The sequence below is a fragment of the Ammodytes marinus genome (genome assembly GCF_949987685.1).
Source record: "Ammodytes marinus genome assembly, contig: scaffold_97, whole genome shotgun sequence".
NCBI classification, from domain to species: domain Eukaryota; kingdom Metazoa; phylum Chordata; class Actinopteri; order Uranoscopiformes; family Ammodytidae; genus Ammodytes; species Ammodytes marinus.
In genome coordinates, this window is record NW_027648089.1 from 92,417 (window position 1) to 112,895 (window position 20,479).

The 20,479-nt window shown below is 40.1% G+C and overlaps 1 protein-coding gene across 1 annotated transcript; it reads right to left on the reverse strand.

Moving 5' to 3' along the window:
• Positions 1-722: 722 nt before the first annotated feature.
• LOC307270631 (deoxyribonuclease-2-beta-like) lies at positions 723-15,623 on the reverse strand (the record flags this gene model as incomplete). The annotated part of the gene is made up of 9 exons (XM_080054512.1): positions 723-1,936; positions 3,056-3,259; positions 3,571-3,744; positions 4,036-4,117; positions 4,535-4,703; positions 5,147-5,244; positions 5,638-5,661; positions 15,124-15,204; positions 15,399-15,623. The coding sequence occupies 9 exons, from the start codon at positions 15,621-15,623 to the stop codon at positions 1,602-1,604; spliced, it is 1,392 nt and encodes a 463-aa protein (XP_079910638.1). The 3' UTR covers positions 723-1,601.
• Positions 15,624-20,479: the final 4,856 nt, after the last annotated feature.

The following is a 20,479-nucleotide window of genomic DNA, read 5'->3' on the forward strand; positions in this document are numbered from 1 at the left end:
ACCCCCCGTCAGAAAATGTTGAACCTTTTAAAGTAAAATGTATCAATCTGGTGCATTTTGAGAAGAATACTAAGGCTAAATCAGCTGCGTCCTATGTGAGATATTTAGTACTGTTTTCTGGAATAATTTGGAGACACAGAATTACCAAAAAGCAGAAATAAAAAATGTACAGGTTTAAAAAATCTCCCTGTGAATTTTTTTATTTTTTTTTAATACACTATAGCTCAATATAGGCCCCTGATCTCTGTATGCCCCCCCCCCTCCCTACGAAGGTTAGGGGTCAATAATGAGCCAGTCAATTGTTTATTTTTTAAATAACGTTGTTTGGGGCCTTCAAAGATAAGGAGCCTTTATTGAGCCAGTAAAAATAAAATAAAATAAAAAATAAAGAATTAATTTATTTTTAAATTGAAAGAATGTCATGTGATCTATCCACACTGACCAGTAGATCGGGATCGACGTAATGGGCACACCTGGTGTACCATATTGGCTCCGGCCTTCGTTGCAGTGGTTGTGGGTTCTAATCCGACACATGGACCTTTACTGCAGGTCACCCCCCCCTCTCTCTCCGTCTCTCCATTTCAACTTCATCTCTGTAATATCTAATAAAGCTTGAAAATCAAAAAAATTATCTTAAAAAAAAAAATACCAGATGACACAATGTTCCAGTTGTCAGTAAGATCTTTATTGAAGCAAGCGAGAGCCATTATCAGCGTTCACAGAGAGGGTGAATGCTTCAGAAGTTATAGTATTTAGAATGAACAACAAACAGCAAGTGCATACAACACAGTGTGTAGATGTTTTCAGTTCACCCGCACGCACGCACGCACGCACGTCGCACGTCGCACGCACACACACACACACACACACACACACACACACACACACACACACACACACACACACACACACACACACACACACACACACACACACACACACACACACACACACACACACACACACACAGGAGGAGGTCAAACCCTCTCCAGGTCAGAACTCCTTTACAATGAGTTTACTTGTATTTAGTTTCCCAACAACATACATGGCAGTATAACACAAATACACATGATTATGATATTCATTCCCATTAACATATCCCACAAACCGGTCAAACTGTGATCATGGTTCTATAGACTACGGAGTTTAATTCCAATTGTATTTTTATTTTCCTCCCAGTAACCATGAGGTCTCTGGTTCCTCCTCCCAGTAACCATGAGGTCTCTGGTTGGATCCCCGGCACCGGACAGGAGGGTGTTAGTAGTAAAACTAGTGGTGGCTGCTATTACATCTACGGTGCCCACCATCTCTATAAATCAAGACCTATTTAGTCAATGTTTAAATTTAATAACAATATAAGTTTACAGGTTTTACTGAGGGTCTGTCCAGGTGTTTCCCTTAAAAAGGCCATTTGGTGACCATGGAAACATACCAAGGATAATAGATAATAATCATAAAGGTGTCAGACTATTATAGAGCTTTTTCCCTTCACCATAGATTCAGAAATATGTTGATTTGAAATTATAAACCAAAGCAAAAAAAATACAGTGAGACGAAGATTTATAATGTGGATGGTGAGGATTGATCAGCCCATGCCTTGACTATGGACAGGCCTCATAGTTGTTTATCAACCCGTAAAACATGGTCCTAACCTGTTCATTCCAAATGCACAGTGCCCCCCCGCTCCGTTTGTATTGGCTCTGTGCTCTGTTCACGTCACCGATACATGTCAACGGCTTGTTTTGATCTGTAGCTATGCACCACTTTGAATGATCATTTCCACTTTGCCAGATTCCCCAATCAGTTTTTACAGATTTGATATTCTCGATTTTATACCCGTTTGCTGGACAGTAGGACTTGTCGCCGAGAGTTGGCCACGACTGGACGTACACATTACTCTGCATTCCGTTTGCAATGTCGAGGTAGAGATCTCCAACTGCAAGAACAAGAAGAGTCATGTTAGTTAGAGAAATCATTTTAAACCTTAACGGTGCTCCAAGTAACTATCAGTGTGTGTTAATTCTAGCGCCCCCTTTGGACAAAAGCGGTAGTGTTTTTATCACGCCAGCTGTTGTTCCTGGGTGAGCGTATACCCATGACAAAGGCATTATGAGGAATAATGAGACTGTTTCAGAAATATCAAATAGTTCCTCGTAGCATCTTTACAACAGCTTCATACTGACATGGAACAATAAGAAAACTTCATGAGGATTATCCTGAATAAAATAATTAATAATTTTATCCTCATCATGGTCATCAAAATATTTCTTTAGTGTCTCCAAAACATCATGGAGTCATTTTGCATTTAGGTGAGAAAATATTTGTAATATTATGACGATAATATATTATCCAAATAGAAACATTTAAAAATACAGGAGAGTATAATTGAGTCGAGCCGATGCTATGTAATGGAGATTAGAGAGAGAGAGAGAGAGAGAGAGAGAGAGAGAGAGAGAGAGAGAGAGAGAGAGAGAGAGAGAGAGGGAGAGGGAGAGGGAGAGGGAGAGAGAGAGAGAGAGAAAGAGAGAGAGAGGGAGAGAGAGAGGGAGAGAGAGAGATAGAGAGAGAGAGAGAGAGAGAGAGAGAGAGGGAGAGAGAGAGAGAGGGAGGGAGAGAGAGAGAGAGAGACAGCTGTTAGACACTAGAGTCACAGTCATCAAATAATGTTCTTCATATTGTAAAAATTGATTTTTTTTTTTACTTTTTCTATACTGTTTTGTCTTGCCTTACCTTTTGCACTATTTAGAATGTATTTATTGTATATATAACTTACTGTACAGTGGGTCTGAGAGAAACGTATTTTCAATTCCTCTGTATGTCTGTCTGTGTGTGTGTGTGTGTGTGTGTGTGTGTGTGTGTGTGTAGGGGTGTGTGTGTGTGTAGAAGTGTGTGTGTGTGTGTGTGTGTGTGTAGGGGTGTGTGTGTGTGTGTGTGTGTGTGTGTGTGTGTGTGTGTGTGTGTGTGTGTGTGTGTGCACGTGCGTCTGGAACATATTGTATTATAATCATTAAAGCGACTTGACTTTGACTCGATTCTGATGATGTAGATTTCTCACCTTCCACGTCCGGTGACTGATTTTTAGCAAAGATGTAAAACCCATTTCCAGCATTTGATCGCAGAAACTGACAATTAATCGGATCAATCGGAGGGGGGTTTTGTCTCCAGTTAATTATCGTCATCAAATATGGAAGGTCCTGATGAAAACCAAACGGGACGTCATAGTCAAACGGGTACGCTCTGATGCTGTGCAGATGGGCACCTTGAAATATTAAAAAACGCAACAATAATATGATTAATAATTATAATAAAAAATAATATTGAGATCAGCCACATAGACGTTTATATGTAGATTAATATGATAATATTTGAGAGAGGGGCAATTTGTTCTGCATTCAGTAGTTAACAATGTCACACAACAAACAAATAATCATAATAAATACAAAACACAGAACATAAAAGCATAAAAGCATACGGGAGACATCATGGAATATAATCATTTACATTGCTTAAGAAAGACAAAGCTACTGCCCTAGTTTGTTTAAGCCAACAGCTGAGGGAACAACATATTACCTATTGTTGGGAACTGGTCGTATTTGAATGTTACACAGAGAAACGTCTGAGCTTTTGAGATTCCACTTTGTGGATAGAAGTTATTTGCTTCTCTTCTGAAAGGGAACTGTGGTGTGCTGTGTACGAGCCAGACTCCAGTGCTTAACCAGTTGGTCTTGTCTATCATCACGACTCCTGAGGACACGGACAGACGGACGGACAGACAGACAGACAGACGGACAGACAGACAGACAGACGGACAGACATACAGAGACACAGGAAGACAGAGAGACATACAGACAGACACACAGACAGAGACAGACAGAAGACAGACAGACGGACAGACGGATGGGCAGTCAGAGAGACAGACACACAGACAGATGTGTGTGTTTTTTTTTAGTACAAATGTATTCTTGTAAAAATGAATAGGAAAAAGAAAGAGGTTGAGATTTGGAACTCAGCCATAACACAGGTTTCTCTCCTCACCTTTACTGTGGCCAAACCAGTCGCTGTTGGCCTGAGCTCCTGGAGGTTGATCGCTGTAACTGATGAATCCAAAGTTGTCTGGCTATAAATGAAGCAGAAGAAAGAGAAGAAAGAGTCAGAAACATTATTCTCTCAGTTTGCAGAATGACTGAGAATGTTTGAGTCATGGTTTCCTCTCATGAAAAGTTTAAAAGGTGCTCAACGGAACTTTCAGCTTTTGTTAATTCTAGGACAAAAGCGGTAGTGTTTTTAACAACGCCAGCTGTTGTTCCTGGGTGAGCGTATACCCATGACAAAGGCAACAAGAAAAACTATATAAAAATAGCATTCTTTGCACTGACGGTTTCGTTTGCTGTTACATGTAATTCATGATCATCAGAGGAAAAATTAGACTGTTTCAGAAATATTTAAAAAGTTCCTCGTAGCACCTTTAATAGAATTACAGAATACAAGATAAAGTAAATGTCAAAAACATGTTAAATATAATTTTCATTCTCACCATTTGTTTGATTGGTCTAAACATGGGGGCGAGGGTGTTTGCCAGGACGCCTGTCTGGTGGTTGATGGGCTTGACATTTTTGGTCACAGACGCTCCAGTCGAATCAATGTAAAGATACTCCAACCCGGTGAACTTGTCTTTAATATTTGGAAACTTGTACATGATGAACCTGATAACGAGCAGAGGAGAGAAACGTCAGTCAGCAGAAACAATACAGACTCTATAAATCACTGGTCTCATATGGTAAACAGACCCAAAGCGCTTTACATTGTTTTGAACACATTCACCCATTCACACACACATTCACACACCGATAGTAGCAGCAGCTACCACGCAGGGTGCAAGCTAACTATCAGGAGACATTTAGGGTTCAGTGTCTCTTTGCCCAGGGACACTTGGACATGTGGCGGGGAGACGGGGGATCCAACCACCGACCCTGTAAACCATTGGACCACCGCCCAAAGTGTAACAAACTCTTCTCTGTGCGTCTGTGCTCATCATATAGTAAGAGGAGATATAGCAATCTGTAATTAGTCTTAATTTTACATTGCACTTCTATAAAGCTTTAACTTTAATGGAAACGTGTTATTAAAGGATAAGAAAGAAACTCACCAGTCCACTGCAGCACCGTTTTCATTCCTGCAGGTCACTTGGGCCTCAGAGCTGCAGCAGAGCAGACTGACACACACAATCAGCCTCCACATAACGCCCTGAAACACAGCAACAGGCAAAGACTTCAATCATTAGTTCCACTTTATCATAATTAAACTAGAAGTTTAACTTAATTTTGCAGTAGCTTGCTGGTAGTTAAATTATCATATTTACTAGCCGTGGCAATATGGAATAATATATAACTTTATTTTCATTTTCAATATATATGATGTATTCAAAAAGCCCAACACATATACAGTATATTAAATGTTTAATTACTTTTTAGCCATTTTCTGTAGTTCATTCAGTTATAATTTCATATCCCATTGTCAATTTGATATTTTCTTGTACAAATTAATGTAAGTCTGTTTGTTTAGTTATTATTCTGTTAAAATACATTTCCTCCAATTTATATTATAGTATTTCTAAGTTCCACTTCAAAGAGCTCTTACCTTTGTTGTTGGCTTCACGATGCTCTGGAATGCAGTGGAGTGAGAAGGATCAGGGAGTAGTTTTTATATAAGTGGAGGTGTGTGTGTGTGTGTGTGTGGGTGTTTGTGTGCGTGTGTGGTGTGTGTGTGTGTGTGTGTGTGTGTGTGTGTGTGTGTGTGTGTGTGTGTGTGTGGAGGTGTGTGTGTGTGTGTGTGTGTGGGAGTCTGTGGTCACACGTTTTCACAGTAAAAGGTTCAGAGGTAGACACAGGTGAGCTTTCAGTGTGGACTGTCTCGTCTGTATTGACTCATGATTGATTAAGTATGGCTCGATTACAGTTCCCGAATTTTCCCCTTATGGCATCCAAAAAGCTTATCTATGCTGATAAAAGAGAACTCCCTTCACACACAGTTTTATCTGAAATGGTGTTTGGAGTGAGAAAGTTCTGGGAGTAGTTTTTATATGGTAAAATGGTAAATGGACTCCACTTATAAAGCTCTTTTCCCTGGTTTTTCGCAGACCCAAAGCGCTTTACATTGTTTTGTACACATTCACCCATTCACACACACATTCATACACCGATAGCAGCAGCTACCACGCAGGGTGCAAGCTAACTATCAGGAAACATTTAGGGTTCAGTGTCTCTTTGCTCAGGGACACTTGGACATGTGGCGGGGAGACGGGGGATCGAACCACTGACCCTGTAACCCAGTGGACGACCAAACCGCCCTACACACTTCCTCTGTATTGAACATTAATAAAAGTAACTTATTGACTTTATCAGAAAATATTAATCCATCTTAAAAGGTGCTGCGAGGAACTTTCAGTGTGTGTTCATTCTAGCGCCCCTTTGGACAAAAGCAGTAGTGTTTTTACCACGCCAGCTGTTGTTCCTCGGTGAGCGTATACCCATGACAAAGGCATTAAGAAAAACTATATAAAAATAGGATTTTTTGTACTGATGGTCTCGTTTGCTGTTACATGTAATTTATGATCATCAGAGGAAAAATTAGACTGTTTCAGAAATATTTAAAAGTTCTTCGTAGCTAGGTTCACCCCACTGTTACAAGTCCCTGAATTTCCCTCTGATGACCTGGATAACACAGCAGCTTCACACCGCAAGGTAAGGCCCGAAAGCCAAGAGCCACAGAGAGAGCTAACAACCGGGCTAACCAAGCTAACAACCGGGCCTGAAAATCTGATTGTTGGAGACTGTTCTGTTAGAGATATGAAAAACATGTTTAGTGTTGATACCACTAAAGTACTCTGCTATCCAAATGATATGGTATCTGACTTAGAAAAAAGAATCCTGGACATTGCTGCTTCACACACAACTGTAAAGAACATCATTCTGCACATCGGGTCAAATGATGTTGTAAAGCAGGAGTCTGAAATGTTGAAACAGGACTTTAAAGATCTCCTGAACACGGTCAGCTCACTGAATGCTGAGGTGTATATCAGTGGTCCTCTGCCACCAATCAGAAGAGGACTTGAGAGATTCACTAGATTGCTGGCACTGAACACGTGGCTTTCAGCTGCGTGCCCCGACCACTCAGTGCATTTTATTGACAATTTTAACACTTTCTGGAACCGCAGGCAGTTTTTTAAGACAGATGGACTCTGCCTAAATAAGGCAGGATTAGAAGTATTCATATCAAATGTATTCTACGTCCTGCGACACTCATCTGTTCGTGCCAAGGACAAGATACTGGAGAAAGTCAAAACACAGCATTGCAGCAGCGCCGAAGGACAACTGCCGGCCCCAGATGACAGCTCAGACCATGAGAGATATCAGGGCAGAGAGGAGGGGGCTCCACCCATCCCCGTCTCCCCTGGACCCCGCAGATCATCACCAAGCCGACCTCTCTCTCCTCCTTTCTCTCCTACACCCACCCTTTCTTCATCCTCTCCTGAGCCGGAGTTCATGGAAATTGTATGTACTCCCCGTCCTCGACGTCCATCTACCCCCCCACAACTCGTCAATCTTAGCCACAGCGCCCAGCTCATCACCCCTCCACGCACACCCCCTCTGATCCCACCGCGACGTCATCGGCAGCCGTCCCAGCCTGATGAGCCTGCTTGTTTACGGAATAAAAGCACTTGTTGATACGAACCGGGCCACGGCTACACAGTTATCGCCTTTGACTCACAGGATAAGCCGGGGCCCTGTTTCTCAAGGTTTATCTCAAGAAACAGGAAACTCTTAAATTCTGCAAATGTATCAAATCTGATAAGCATTCCTCTTCAGCCACAATCGGCTGAAATAAATCGGGGTGACCATGTTTCGAACACACTAAATGTAGCTTTATTAAACATCAGATCCTTGGCAGGAAAAACATTTTTAATTAATGATCTTATTACTAGGCACAATCTTGATTTCATGTTTTTAACTGAAACTTGGTTAGACCAAGATAACAGCTCAGCTGTTCTCATAGAGTCCGCCCCCCCAAATTACAATTTTGTGAGTGAATCCAGAGTGCATAAAAAAGGAGGGGGGGTTGCTATTCTGTTTAAAGAATCTCTAAAATGCAAAAAGATGTCTTATGGAAATTTTGATTCATTTGAATATGTGTCTCTCAAGTTAAATTCAGCCTCTAGAGCAATTTTCATTAGTATTTACAGGCCACCACAATACAATACAAGCTTTTTTGATGACTTTGCTGAACTGCTGTCTGTAATCTGTAATGAGTTTGACTGTGTATTAATCGTCGGAGATTTCAATATTCATACTGACAAACCAGAGGACAGATGTGCGAAAGAACTGTGCTGTGTCCTTGACAACTTTGGACTAAATCAGCATGTTGACAAACCAACTCATAACAAAGGGCACACGCTGGACCTTATAATTTCCAGAGGAATGAACATTTCAGACATAACAGTGGCAGATATGGGTCCCCTCACGGACCATTCCTGTTTATTTTTTTAGAGTAAAATGTCTGTGCACACAATTGATCAATCAAAAGTAATCAAAAAGCGGTATATCACAGAAAATACCAGTGAAACATTTATTCAAGCATTTTCTTTAATACCACCCCTCCCCTGTAACTCAGTTATGGAGCTTTTAGACAACTTTAACGGCAAACTTACAAGTGTTATAGATGCTATTGCGCCCACTAAGATGAAGGTTGTCTCTGGTAAGAAAAGATCTCCTTGGAGAAATGCCCCGCAGGTCAGAATAGAAAGAAGAGAGTGCCGTAAAGCAGAACGCAGGTGGCGAAAAACAAATCTCCAGGTTCATTATGACATCTTCAAAGAGAAACTGTGCACGTTTAACTCAGAACTGAGAAATGCAAGGCAGTCTTTCTTTTCTGACATAATCACCAAAAACAACAACAATGCACGTGCCCTGTTTGCTACTGTCGACAGGTTAACAAACCCTCCTGTGCCAGTAGCGTCTAAGCATCTTTCCACGAGGGCCTGCAATGAATTTGCCTCCTTCTTTACTGAGAAAATTCACAAAATTAGACAAGCTGTCACTGCATCAATACCAAGTTCAACATATGTGTTCCCTCTTAAAATCAATTCAAATACAATGACAGAATGTTATCTTATAAACCACAAAAACCTGGAGGACATTATACAACACCTGAACTCCTCCTCCTGTTGCCTTGACATTCTGCCCACAGGCTTCTTTAAAACTGTTTTTAGCTGTATGGCCTCAGATGTTCTACAAATTGTCAACATGTCCCTTCAGACAGGTGTATTCCCACAGGCCCTGAAAACAGCAGTCATCAAGCCACTCCTAAAAAAGAACAATCTAGATACATCACTCATGAAAAATTATAGGCCCATATCTAACCTACCATTTTTAAGTAAAATAATTGAAAAAGCTGTTTATCAACAGCTAAATAACTACTTAGCAATGAATAACTGCTTTGATGTCTTCCAGTCAGGCTTTCGACAACACCACAGCACTGAGACTGCTCTGGTTAAGGTCCTCAATGACATCCATTTAAACACAGACAGTGGCAAAAGTTCTGTCTTAGTTTTACTGGATCTCAGTGCCGCTTTTGACACAGTTGACCACAGCATATTACTAGATCGACTAGCAAACTGGGTTGGACTCTCTGGAACTGTACTAAACTGGTTTGAATCATACTTAAAGGATAGAGACTACTATGTGTCAATAGGCAATTTCACATCTGAGCGGACAAATATTGAATGCGGGGTCCCCCAAGGTTCCATTCTTGGCCCTCTTCTATTTAACATCTACATGCTCCCACTAGCTCAGATTATGAATAAGAACAAATTATGCTACCATAATTATGCAGACGACACACAAATCTACATAACCATATCACCAGGAGACTACAGTCCGATACAGGCACTGAGTAAGTGCATTGAACAAATCAATGATTGGATGTGCCAAAATTTCCTTCAATTAAACAACGATAAAACTGAAGTAATTGTCTTTGGTGCCAAAGATGAGCAATTAAAAGTCAGCGCACAGCTTACATCCATTATGTTAGAAACTACACCCCAAGCCAGAAATCTTGGTGTTGTTGTAGACTCCGACTTGAATTTCAAGAAACACATGAAATCAATTAATAAATCAGCCTACTACCACCTAAAAAACATATCAAGAATTAAAGGGCTTATGTCTCAGCAAGATTTAGAAAAACTTGTCCATGCATTTATCTTTAGTAGACTTGACTACTGTAACAGTGTCCTTGCTGGCCTTCCAAAAAAATCTATCAGACAGCTTCAGCTAATTCAGAACGCTGCTGCTCGAGTCCTCACTAGGACCAAAAAAGTAGATCACATTACCCCAGTTCTGAGGTCTTTACACTGGCTTCCAGTAACTCAAAGAATTGATTTCAAAATACTGATGTTGGTTTATAAAGCACTAAATGGTTTAGGGCCAAAATACATTACTGATATGCTGATACGTTATGAACCGTCCAGAGCCCTTAGGTCGTCTGGGACAGGTCTACTTACAGTCCCTAGAGTTAGGACTAAACGAGGAGAAGCAGCTTTTAGTTATTATGCACCAACAATCTGGAACAAACTCCCAGAGAACTTGAGGTCTGCTGCAACTCTCAGTTCTTTTAAATCGAGTCTGAAGACTTTTTTGTTTCCATTTTAACCTACAATTTTCATTTTATTTGCTTCTTTTATTTGCTTTTAAATGTTTTATAATGTGTTTTATGTATTCTAATCTTGCCCCTGTAAAGCACTTTGAGTGGCCTTGTGTCTGAATTGTGCTATATAAATAAACTTTCCTTGCCTTGCCTTGCCTTGCCTTGCCTTACTTTAATGACGACTCATTATTGATTGAACATGGCTGAATTAAAGTTCCTAAATTTCCCCATCAGTCAAGCGTATCTTGGCTGATAAGATAAACTCCCTTCCTCCCTTCCTCCCTCCCTCTCTCCCTTCACACACAGTTTAACTGTTGGCATGAAGTAACAATTTATCTGATATCATGTTACAACACAATCCTCTAAAATACCTTTCAACAAGAGAATGTAAAGTGTTTCAAACAAGATATTATTAATCTTTCTGCTCTTAAATCGATAACAACTTTGTTAACAACACAAGGTGAGATAATGGCACAACATGACAAAATATTAAGTGGCCATTATAACAGTGGACCCCAGTCATCAGCTTACCTTGACATTAGAGACTCAAGGCCCCAACTCGACAGTATCCAGCAGAGAAGGCCGTCCATTAGTGCCTGCAATGGCAAACAAAAGAACCAGGTTATCTTATTTCTCGATATCGAATAACATTATTTTGAAACCACCCATAATGATAGCAACATCCTGTAGCACAGTGGTATAAGTCAGCGATAGAACCAGATGTAATGGGCGCAGCAGTCGCAGTGTTGTCCCCCGATGCCAACCGGTCATAAATAGGTCACAACAACATACACTTAAAACCAATGTTGGTCAATATTGTACGAGCATACACTGTTATCTAGCTCAAATGTACTACTTGAAGTTATGCTCTTTAATACTTTTACGTCAAGTGTTTTTCAAGTAATTTTAGGAAATAGTTCAATTCACTGACTAAACTTACTACATCAGGTCGGTGGATTAAGTAGCAATTTACGGGTGAAGACGTTGATGATCAATAAACCGAGATATTGTAGATTATTTGCGCTGCTGGCTTATCAATATTAGTATTAACAGACATTACTGCAAAGCTTTTCAAAAATGTTGTAGCTAAATACACAACGTTACAAAAGTAGCGGTGAAAGGTAAAATCCTAAAAACGGAACATTTTATTTCAAATGAATGCAGATTTAACATTACCTTCAGCAGAGATGTTTTCCTGTTCACAGCAGTAGTCATCAGTCCGGACATACGTAGAGGGGCAAATAACAGGGGGAGCTGGGGCGGGAATACATGACCCAGTTCTTGCTAAAACAAGCAGGTCAGGAGTGAATAACAAATTACTATTATTCAGTAAGAGAATAGGAAATACTTATTATGTTTAACAAGTTATCTGTCTGTCTCTTTCTCCACTCAGTCAATCAAAGAGCATCGGCAAAAAGAAGAAGAAAATAACTCTTGTTCGATCCACAGCAGGAACTGGCACTGCTATAAAACACACACACACACACACACACACACACTTTCTTACTGATTGCTAGCAAACCGAGGCAAACATCAATTAAAGATTTACATAATCATAACTCACTGGGTTTTCAACCGATCTCCGAGCGGTTTGGTTTGTTACAAATGGCAGAGATGTATTTATTAAACGGGATACTTAGTTAAATTAGAAACGTAAGCTTTTTTACCAAAATTCTTCATTGTATTGTATGTATGCGGCATCTACGTATACAGTCTAACCCCCGCAAATCTTTTATTTCTGGTAAATCCACCATCACCGTGATAGGGGGCAGTGGCAAGGCGGTTTTTCTTAACGAGTTCATTGTGCAATACAGTCGTCCCATTGACTATAGGATGGCCCACTAATCAACAGGCTACGTCAACTTTGATAGCTTTTTTTAACCCTAACCTTTCAGCAAAAAAAAAAAAAGACGTAAAAAACCGTTAATATCTTTAGCTAGGCTACACTCGCGTTAGCCAGTTCTTCCGTTAAAGGTCACATATTATGCAAAACGCACTTTTTAAATGTGTTGGAACATAACTATGGGTCCACGGTGTGCCTACGGACTGCCAAAGTTTGAAAAAAAAAAAAAATCTCTCCTTTCCTCACCCTCCCCCTTTCTGAAAACCTCTCCAAAATACTCCAGTCAGAATTCTCGCCGGCTATGACGTCATAGCCGGCACAGCCACCCCCCCACATTTTGAAACCAGGAACCTCCACCTGCCATAAGCACATGGCACACCCACCGATCAAGTTTCACCGCCCCTCCCAACCCCATATAGCCCAGACATTTTCAGCCGTCTGCCACAGTGTTTTTTTTCTTCCTAGCAACAAGATGTCCCGAGCAAGGCATGAGGAGTGTTCAGTTGTTGGCTGCACTAACCAACACAGAAGCCTTCATATTCTCCCACCAGCAGAGGATTTGAAGACACAGTGGATTGATTTCATTTTTGATGGGAATGTCCCAACAAGCCTACCAAAATTTTTACTTGTGTGTGCTAACCACTTCAGTCTGGACTGCTTCCACAACTTTGGACAGTATACCGCAGGACTTGCCTCGAGGCTAAAGCTCAAAGAAGGGTGTTTTCCAACAATCCGCAACAACTCCACTTTGAACGAGCAAGGGGTAGGTTTATCTATTTCTTTGTTTATTTTTTGCAGTGTTATATGATGAATTGTGTGATTTTTACCGAACGTAACTCTTCAATGCAAGCTACATAGTGCAACAGGCCCCGGTTTCTTTGTATTCGCTTCAGTTTCTGTGTCTTCACTTCTGCCGTCAAATATAATGTAAACAGACAAAATATGTGAAGCTCCGTGTGTAAAAAAGTAACTGCGACACACAAAGGAACGGAGGTAAATGTTTTATGTTGGCTCGGGAGGGCTGTTTTGCTTTGCTAATCCTTTACACATTAGCCTCAGGCTATATTGCCCCTTCTAAAATCATATCTGTTGCCTGTTTCAGTCTGATGATGCCGTATTGCTATGCAGACAAAGTATAGGAAGCTCCTTCTGTGGAAATCAAACGTAGACACTAAAATTTATATTTTCAATGGTATTCAATTGCATAGGAAGACTGGTTAGCATATGCCGCTAGCTTAGCTTTGGTCCCTTGGCTTGCTACCTACTAATGCTACGCATGGTTTCTTTGTCTTCGCTTATGCCGGCAAATATTTAGTAAACAATGAAAAATGGTGAAGCTCCACATGTAAAAAAGTAACTGCGAGACACAAAGGAACGGAGGTAAATGTTTTATGTTGGCTAGGGAGGGCTGTTTTTCTTTGCTAATCCTTTACACACTAGCCTCAGGCGCCCCTTCGAAAATCATATATGTTGCCTGTTTCAGTCCGATGATGCCGTGTTGCTATGCAGACAAAGTATAGGAAGCTCCTTGTGTGGAAATCAAACGTAGACACTAAAATGAATCTTTTCTATGTTATTCAATTGCATAGGAAGACTGGTTAGCATATTCCGCTAGCTTAGCTTAGCCCCTTGGCTCAGCCCCAGGCTTATGTTTAGCCCATGGCTTTTGCTCCTAAGAGAAACACATTTATTTGACCTGCTGCAGTCTAAAATAAACACATTTAATTGACCTGCTGCAGTCTAATAATGCCGCGTTTCTAACAAGACAAAGGATGGGAAGCTTCTCGTGTGTAAATCAAAAAAGGAATGTAAACAACGGCATCCATTTTGATTGAGAAGAACATGTAAGCAACGTAGCAAAAGCTACCGTGGCCTGCCGATCAATTCTTATTTATTGATTATGCAATACGTGTATAACTGACACAATTACAGCACACACAGTCTGATGATGCCGTGTTGCTATGCAGACAAAGTATAGGAAGCTCCTTGTGTGGAAATCAAACGTAGACACTAAAATGAATCTTTTCAATGTTATTCAATTGCATAGGAAGACTGGTTAGCATATTCCGCTAGCTTAGCTTAGCCCCTTGGCTCAGCCCCAGGCTTATGTTTAGCCCATGGCTTTTGCGCCTAAGATAAACACATTTATTTGACCTGCTGCAGTCTAATAATGCCGCGTTTCTAACAAGACAAAGGATGGGAAGCTTCTCGTGTAAATCAAAAAAGGAATGTAAACAACGGCATCCATTTTGATTGAGAAGAACATGTAAGCAACGTAGCAAAAGCTACCGTGGCCTGCCGATCAATTCTTATTTATTGATAATGCAATACGTGTATAACTGACACAATTACAGCACTATTACAACTCAAAATATATATAATATGCCATCAATAGCTATCCTGCTGCATCCTGCACTATTTTATAAATGCAAAACCCACAAATGTTTTGTTTTCTAGTTTGCAATAGTATGTCAATTGAAGTAAACTGTTGGTGTACTTTTTTCCTCCATACTTAAAATGGATTTATATTTATTACTCGTAGTTCATAACTTGTTGTAACCTCCAGCCTTTCATCTACATACAGGCCAGCACGTCAGTGACATCACAACCATTTGCTCAAACAAGGGAAGTTGCCTGTCAGACAGACCCCACATCGACACGTTCTGTTGGGACACAATTGTCTTTTAAGACTCTTAAGCCACACTTCAGGAGTGAAGGTTTGTACTAAATATGTTGTATTTTTTGGTATTTTGATTATAAGAATTAGCTGCTGCATACTCGAAATAGTAATAGTAATGCTATGTATTTTTCTTTTGTTATATTGTTTAGATTTCATAAATATATACAACTCTGTTACAGGTGTCCAGGCTACTGTGTCCTGCAGAGACTTTGGGGTTGGTACACCCACTGTATCATCCTTACACTTGTCCTCCACACCAATAAAGAGACCTTCAAAGAGACCACGTCTGGACCTGGAGGAGGAAGACGACTCATTTGAGGGCAGCTCTTTCCTAGAGCCTTCACAGGAGCTGGACGACACATATGACCCTGCAGACTCCTCCACAGCCATGACAGAGCCCATGGATACGACGTGAGTTACTCAAATATCCCTACGTGTGTGTGTGTGTGTGTGTGTGTGTGTGTGTGTGTGTGTGTGTGTGTAACTAATCACTTGTATGTGATCAGTTGCCAATTTACGAGCAGACAATTATGGAGTCTGAATAAATACTGCATGTTTCCATAAAAATTACCAACGTAGTTCACAGCATTTCTATCGTTGAAGATGTGCAAAATGAGATCTGAAGCCCTAACAACATATCATTTGTTGCTCTGTTTTTATTTTTACAGAGCTGAAGAATCATGTCCCACCCATCAGATTAAAAAATATATAGTTTATGAGACGTCCATTATGGAGCTGTTTGAAGAGTGTCCTGTTTGCAAGTCGGCATGCGACGTTAAGACCAGAAGGATTGGGACCTTTCTATCGGTGGACCAGCTGTGCCCCAGATGTCAGTTCAACAGACATTGGAAAAGTCAACCTGTCCTCGGAAGTACTCCAGCTGGGAACATACACCTTTCTGCGGCAGTGTATGTCAGTGGAGCATCTTTTTTCACACTAGAAAAGGTAAATGAGCAGTATCAATAGGCCTTTATGTAATGTTGCTAAATCCAGGGTATCAAGTTCAGAGGAAATTACACAAAATGCTATACAACTACTATGCTATCAACTATAAAATAATCAGTCTTTTTTAATCTACCATCAGATCTTCAAGGCAATGGAACTGCAGCTTTTCCAGTATGACACCTTTCGACGGCATGCCAGGATGTACATCGAGCCAGCAGTAGTACACATGTGGAAAAAGACACAGGATGTGATGCTGCACCAGCTCAGTCAAGAGGAAAAAGCTATAGTCGGTGGTGACATGAGGGCAGACTCTCCAGGTATTTTACAGAAATAGCATTTTTTACTTTTAGTACTCTAATATAATGACAAAATACCACACACCACAGTGAAAGAAAATGTAATGACTATAATGACCTAGAGTGAAAAAAATTGTTTTTGTTTTTTGTTAATCACAGGGCACTGTGCAAAGTTTGGTAGCTACACCATGATGGACCTCAAGACCAACACAGTTGTTGATATCCAGTTGGTTCAGGTCAGTGTTGAAAATGAAATTGTAACAATTTTTTAAATTTCAATTCATACATTTGTCCATGTTATATATTTTTTAAATTTGTATATACATTTGAATTTTTTGCACAGAGCAATGAGGTTGGTGGAAGTTACCACATGGAAAAGGAAGGTCTAAAGAGGAGCTTGGCATTGTTGGAGGCAAGTGGTGTCACTCTGGATTGCATTGTAACGGATCGCCATCCACAAATCCAGAAGTTTCTGAGGGAAAGCAACATCACCCAGTTCTATGATGTATGGCACATGGAGAAAGGTATATTTCCTTACCTATTTACATGTGCAAACACCAAGGGAAAGTACACAAAATAATATGAATCAATCAATGCGTGATCATTACAGAAAGAGCATCCTACCGATGGCCTATCCACACACATAGCAGCTGTTACTAGTGCTAGTACTGTTTTAGTGTCATTTTTAATTGTATGTTTATAAAAGATTAACATACACTTTTAAGTTATGCACTACTTACGACAGCTAAGTCTGTCTTTCTATGGATTCACTTTAATTGAAAATAAATGTACGTAATCTAAATTACAGGCATTTCAAAGAAACTGGACCAGATAGCCAAACTGAGGGACTGTGAAAAGCTGAAGAAGTGGATCCCGTCCATCAGAAACCACATTTACTGGACTGCAGCAACCTCAACCACCGGACCAGAGAGAGTGGCTAAATGGACCTCCGTCCTGAACCATGTTCAGGACATCCATACGCATGAGGATCCCATTTTTCCGGTGTGCCTTCATCCCCTCCGCCAAACCAGGGACCAGAGTAAATGGCTGGCAGCAGGTGTGTTAATCATATACACAGGAACTTTACCAAATTTGTTTTTAAAATCTGTGATCAAAATTGTTTATAAGACACACATCACACATCCTGTTTTATAGATTTGGAGCAAATACTGTTATTACTAAGTACTACGACGTAAAATACTAATGTTTTTTTTTATCTTTAGGAACTCCTGCCTTTTACAAGATGGAGAAAGTGACGACCAACAAGAGGATCTTGAAGGATGTTGCAAAACTAAGTCCCCACCACCAGACGTCATCTTTGGAGGCCTTTCACAGCGTCATCCTTCGATATGCTCCAAAAAATGTTGGATTCCCATTTATTGGAATGCTGTGCAGGTAAGTGGTAACGTATAACTTGAGAACATGTGTTTTTTCTCTGTGATTACTTCCCTTATTAATTTTTCACTTTTCTGTATTTGAAGACTATACCTGGCTGGCCTGTACTTCAATGAGAACGCTAACAGACAACAAGCCAGAACTGCTGATGGAGACCCTCTCTTCAAGATGTCCTTTCCAAAGGCCAGGAAGGGAGAATGCAGAGCCAAACCAGTGAAGACACAGCCCACATTTCGTAAGTGAAAATGTCCTTTTATCTATCTCAAAAAACTGTTATGTACATATTCATGTTATATTTACTATTATACTTGTGATTACACTGACAATAAATAGATACAACAATAAATAAACCTGAGAAATAAACACTATTATAAGTAACATGATATGCAAAAAAAAATCAAATATATACATAATAATATAAAAATGTCTTTGTCAATTATTGCACAGGGTTTGTGGATGACTTGATGGACCTCATCTTTGAGAAGGTCTTCGTGGACCCAACACCGTACATGGAAGACCTTCTGAAGATCCCCATCCCGGCTGACCTGTCTTCACAGTATGAGCGGCCGGACAAGGAGGACGTCATCGCAGGCTATGTGTCCCGGTTCAATCAAGAGGCAGTCTGAACCCGACATATGTCCCCTCGGCGTCAGGAAACTCCTGTCGAATCCGAAGGACCACACAGGCTGGAATGACGACTCTTATCCTCCGTCCAAGGAAGCCCCAACACCAACTGACAAAGCATCGATAGGCTAGATATCTATAACGACTGGAAACGTTGGAAAACATTTATATTCTGATAGTGAATGTACATTTTTTTAAATATTTTTTACATATATTATATATTACACTGCAAAGCCACACTTTTGTTTATAATAAATGCTTTACAGTGTCTTTAAAAGGTCTCATGTGAATTCATCTTCAATAATAACATTCTCCAATTATAGGAAGGTGTATACGTATTGCATTATATCATTTTGTGTGTTGTGAACATTAAATCAAATTTCCACTAAAAAAATTAGAGGCAAGACTATAAAATCACAGATTTATTTTCATAAACAGCATTTACTATTATTACACATTATAGTTATGATACTGATCAAAATATAAACAAGTACTTACTGCTCTATTCCCCTTAGTCGTAATGGCCCATAGTCTGCTCTGTATACATTGAAAGCATTCTGTAATGAGAATACATTCAAGCAAACCGGGTCCAAGCCAGGATGGTCTGTCATGCAGGCAACATTTATCTGTAGTTGCTGCATCCGTCTCATAACCTAGGATGAATAACACAAGGTAAGTGTCATGGAATGTGACAAATGTAAGCTGCAATTAGACAAATAAGCTAACATAAATATTACCTTTGGTATCTCCTTACAGCACACATTTTCAATTTCTGTGGGCATCAGTTCGCAATTTCCACATGTGCACCTACACAAAAAATGTAAATATTTATTTTGAATTTATAATGAAATTAAAAATGAATACAGGGGGATGAGCAGTAAGGTTTTTAAAATGTAAAAACGCATCATGTTTGAACTTTGCAGCAGACTTGATGCACCTTGAGGAGTTACAAAACACTGCAGACAGCCCGAATTTGAATAGGAAAATATAAATGAAAGTCCATGACACTGACTTGAGAAAATTCTGAATGTGTCAAAATGTATTTAAATATATGAGCAATAATATATTATTTTAAAAAGGCTAAATAAAGGAAGCCGTTTTGAAAGGCTTCTTCAAAATATTGCATTACATACCATTAGGTGAAGCAGTGACTTGTCACTACTCCCCACACACACATGATGTACTAACTGCTCAACTCAAATGTAATTGCTTGTTGAAGAACATTTCTAACAATATAAATAACACAGTGAAAGTACTGGTGGCCAGTGTGTGTCTTATAGCTTAGCCTATATGTAGCCAGGTAGGCAGCTTATCAACACACACACCGGCTGAACCCCCCTCCCCCGCCCCCAACATAAACACTAATTTACCATTCAGAAACGTCCTGCAGCATTCTCAAAGTCTGAACTTGGGCAGGAGCTTCTTGTTGTTCTGGGTCTGACTCCGGGTCAAACTGTTCAAAGTGCGGCTGAGTTCCTGCGATACTAGCACTAGCCATGATTCTTCTCCTGGGGTAGCCTAATGTTTCTATGGTAACACAGGCGAGGCAAAGACGGTGGGCGAGGCCAATGGCTTCGTTTCCAGAAAGGGGCGGGGGAAGCTCAAAGATCGTATATAAAAAGAGGGGAGCTGCAACTCGGTTTCAAATATAGGCCACCGTGAGATTAGTTGAAAATCAGGGTATAGAGGCATGCTACAATAAATGATCTGAACGATTTTTTCAGCAAACAACTAAAAAAAAACGTATTAGGGACCTCTAAGACCATATAATATTGACAGAAAAGAGTATAATATGTGACCTTTAAAACGCAAAACTCACGGTTCAGTCGTGTGTCCCTTGGTGTTATCTGTAGCCTCTTCATCTCCAGTTTTCCCTCCAAAAGAAATTGAAGAAAAATTAAGATCCAGAAAAGAGAAAATAATCCGCCTTGTTTATGGTTATAATGTCCCATCGTCACTCAAACCGTTAACGTAACTTTGGCGCCTCAGTGTTACGTC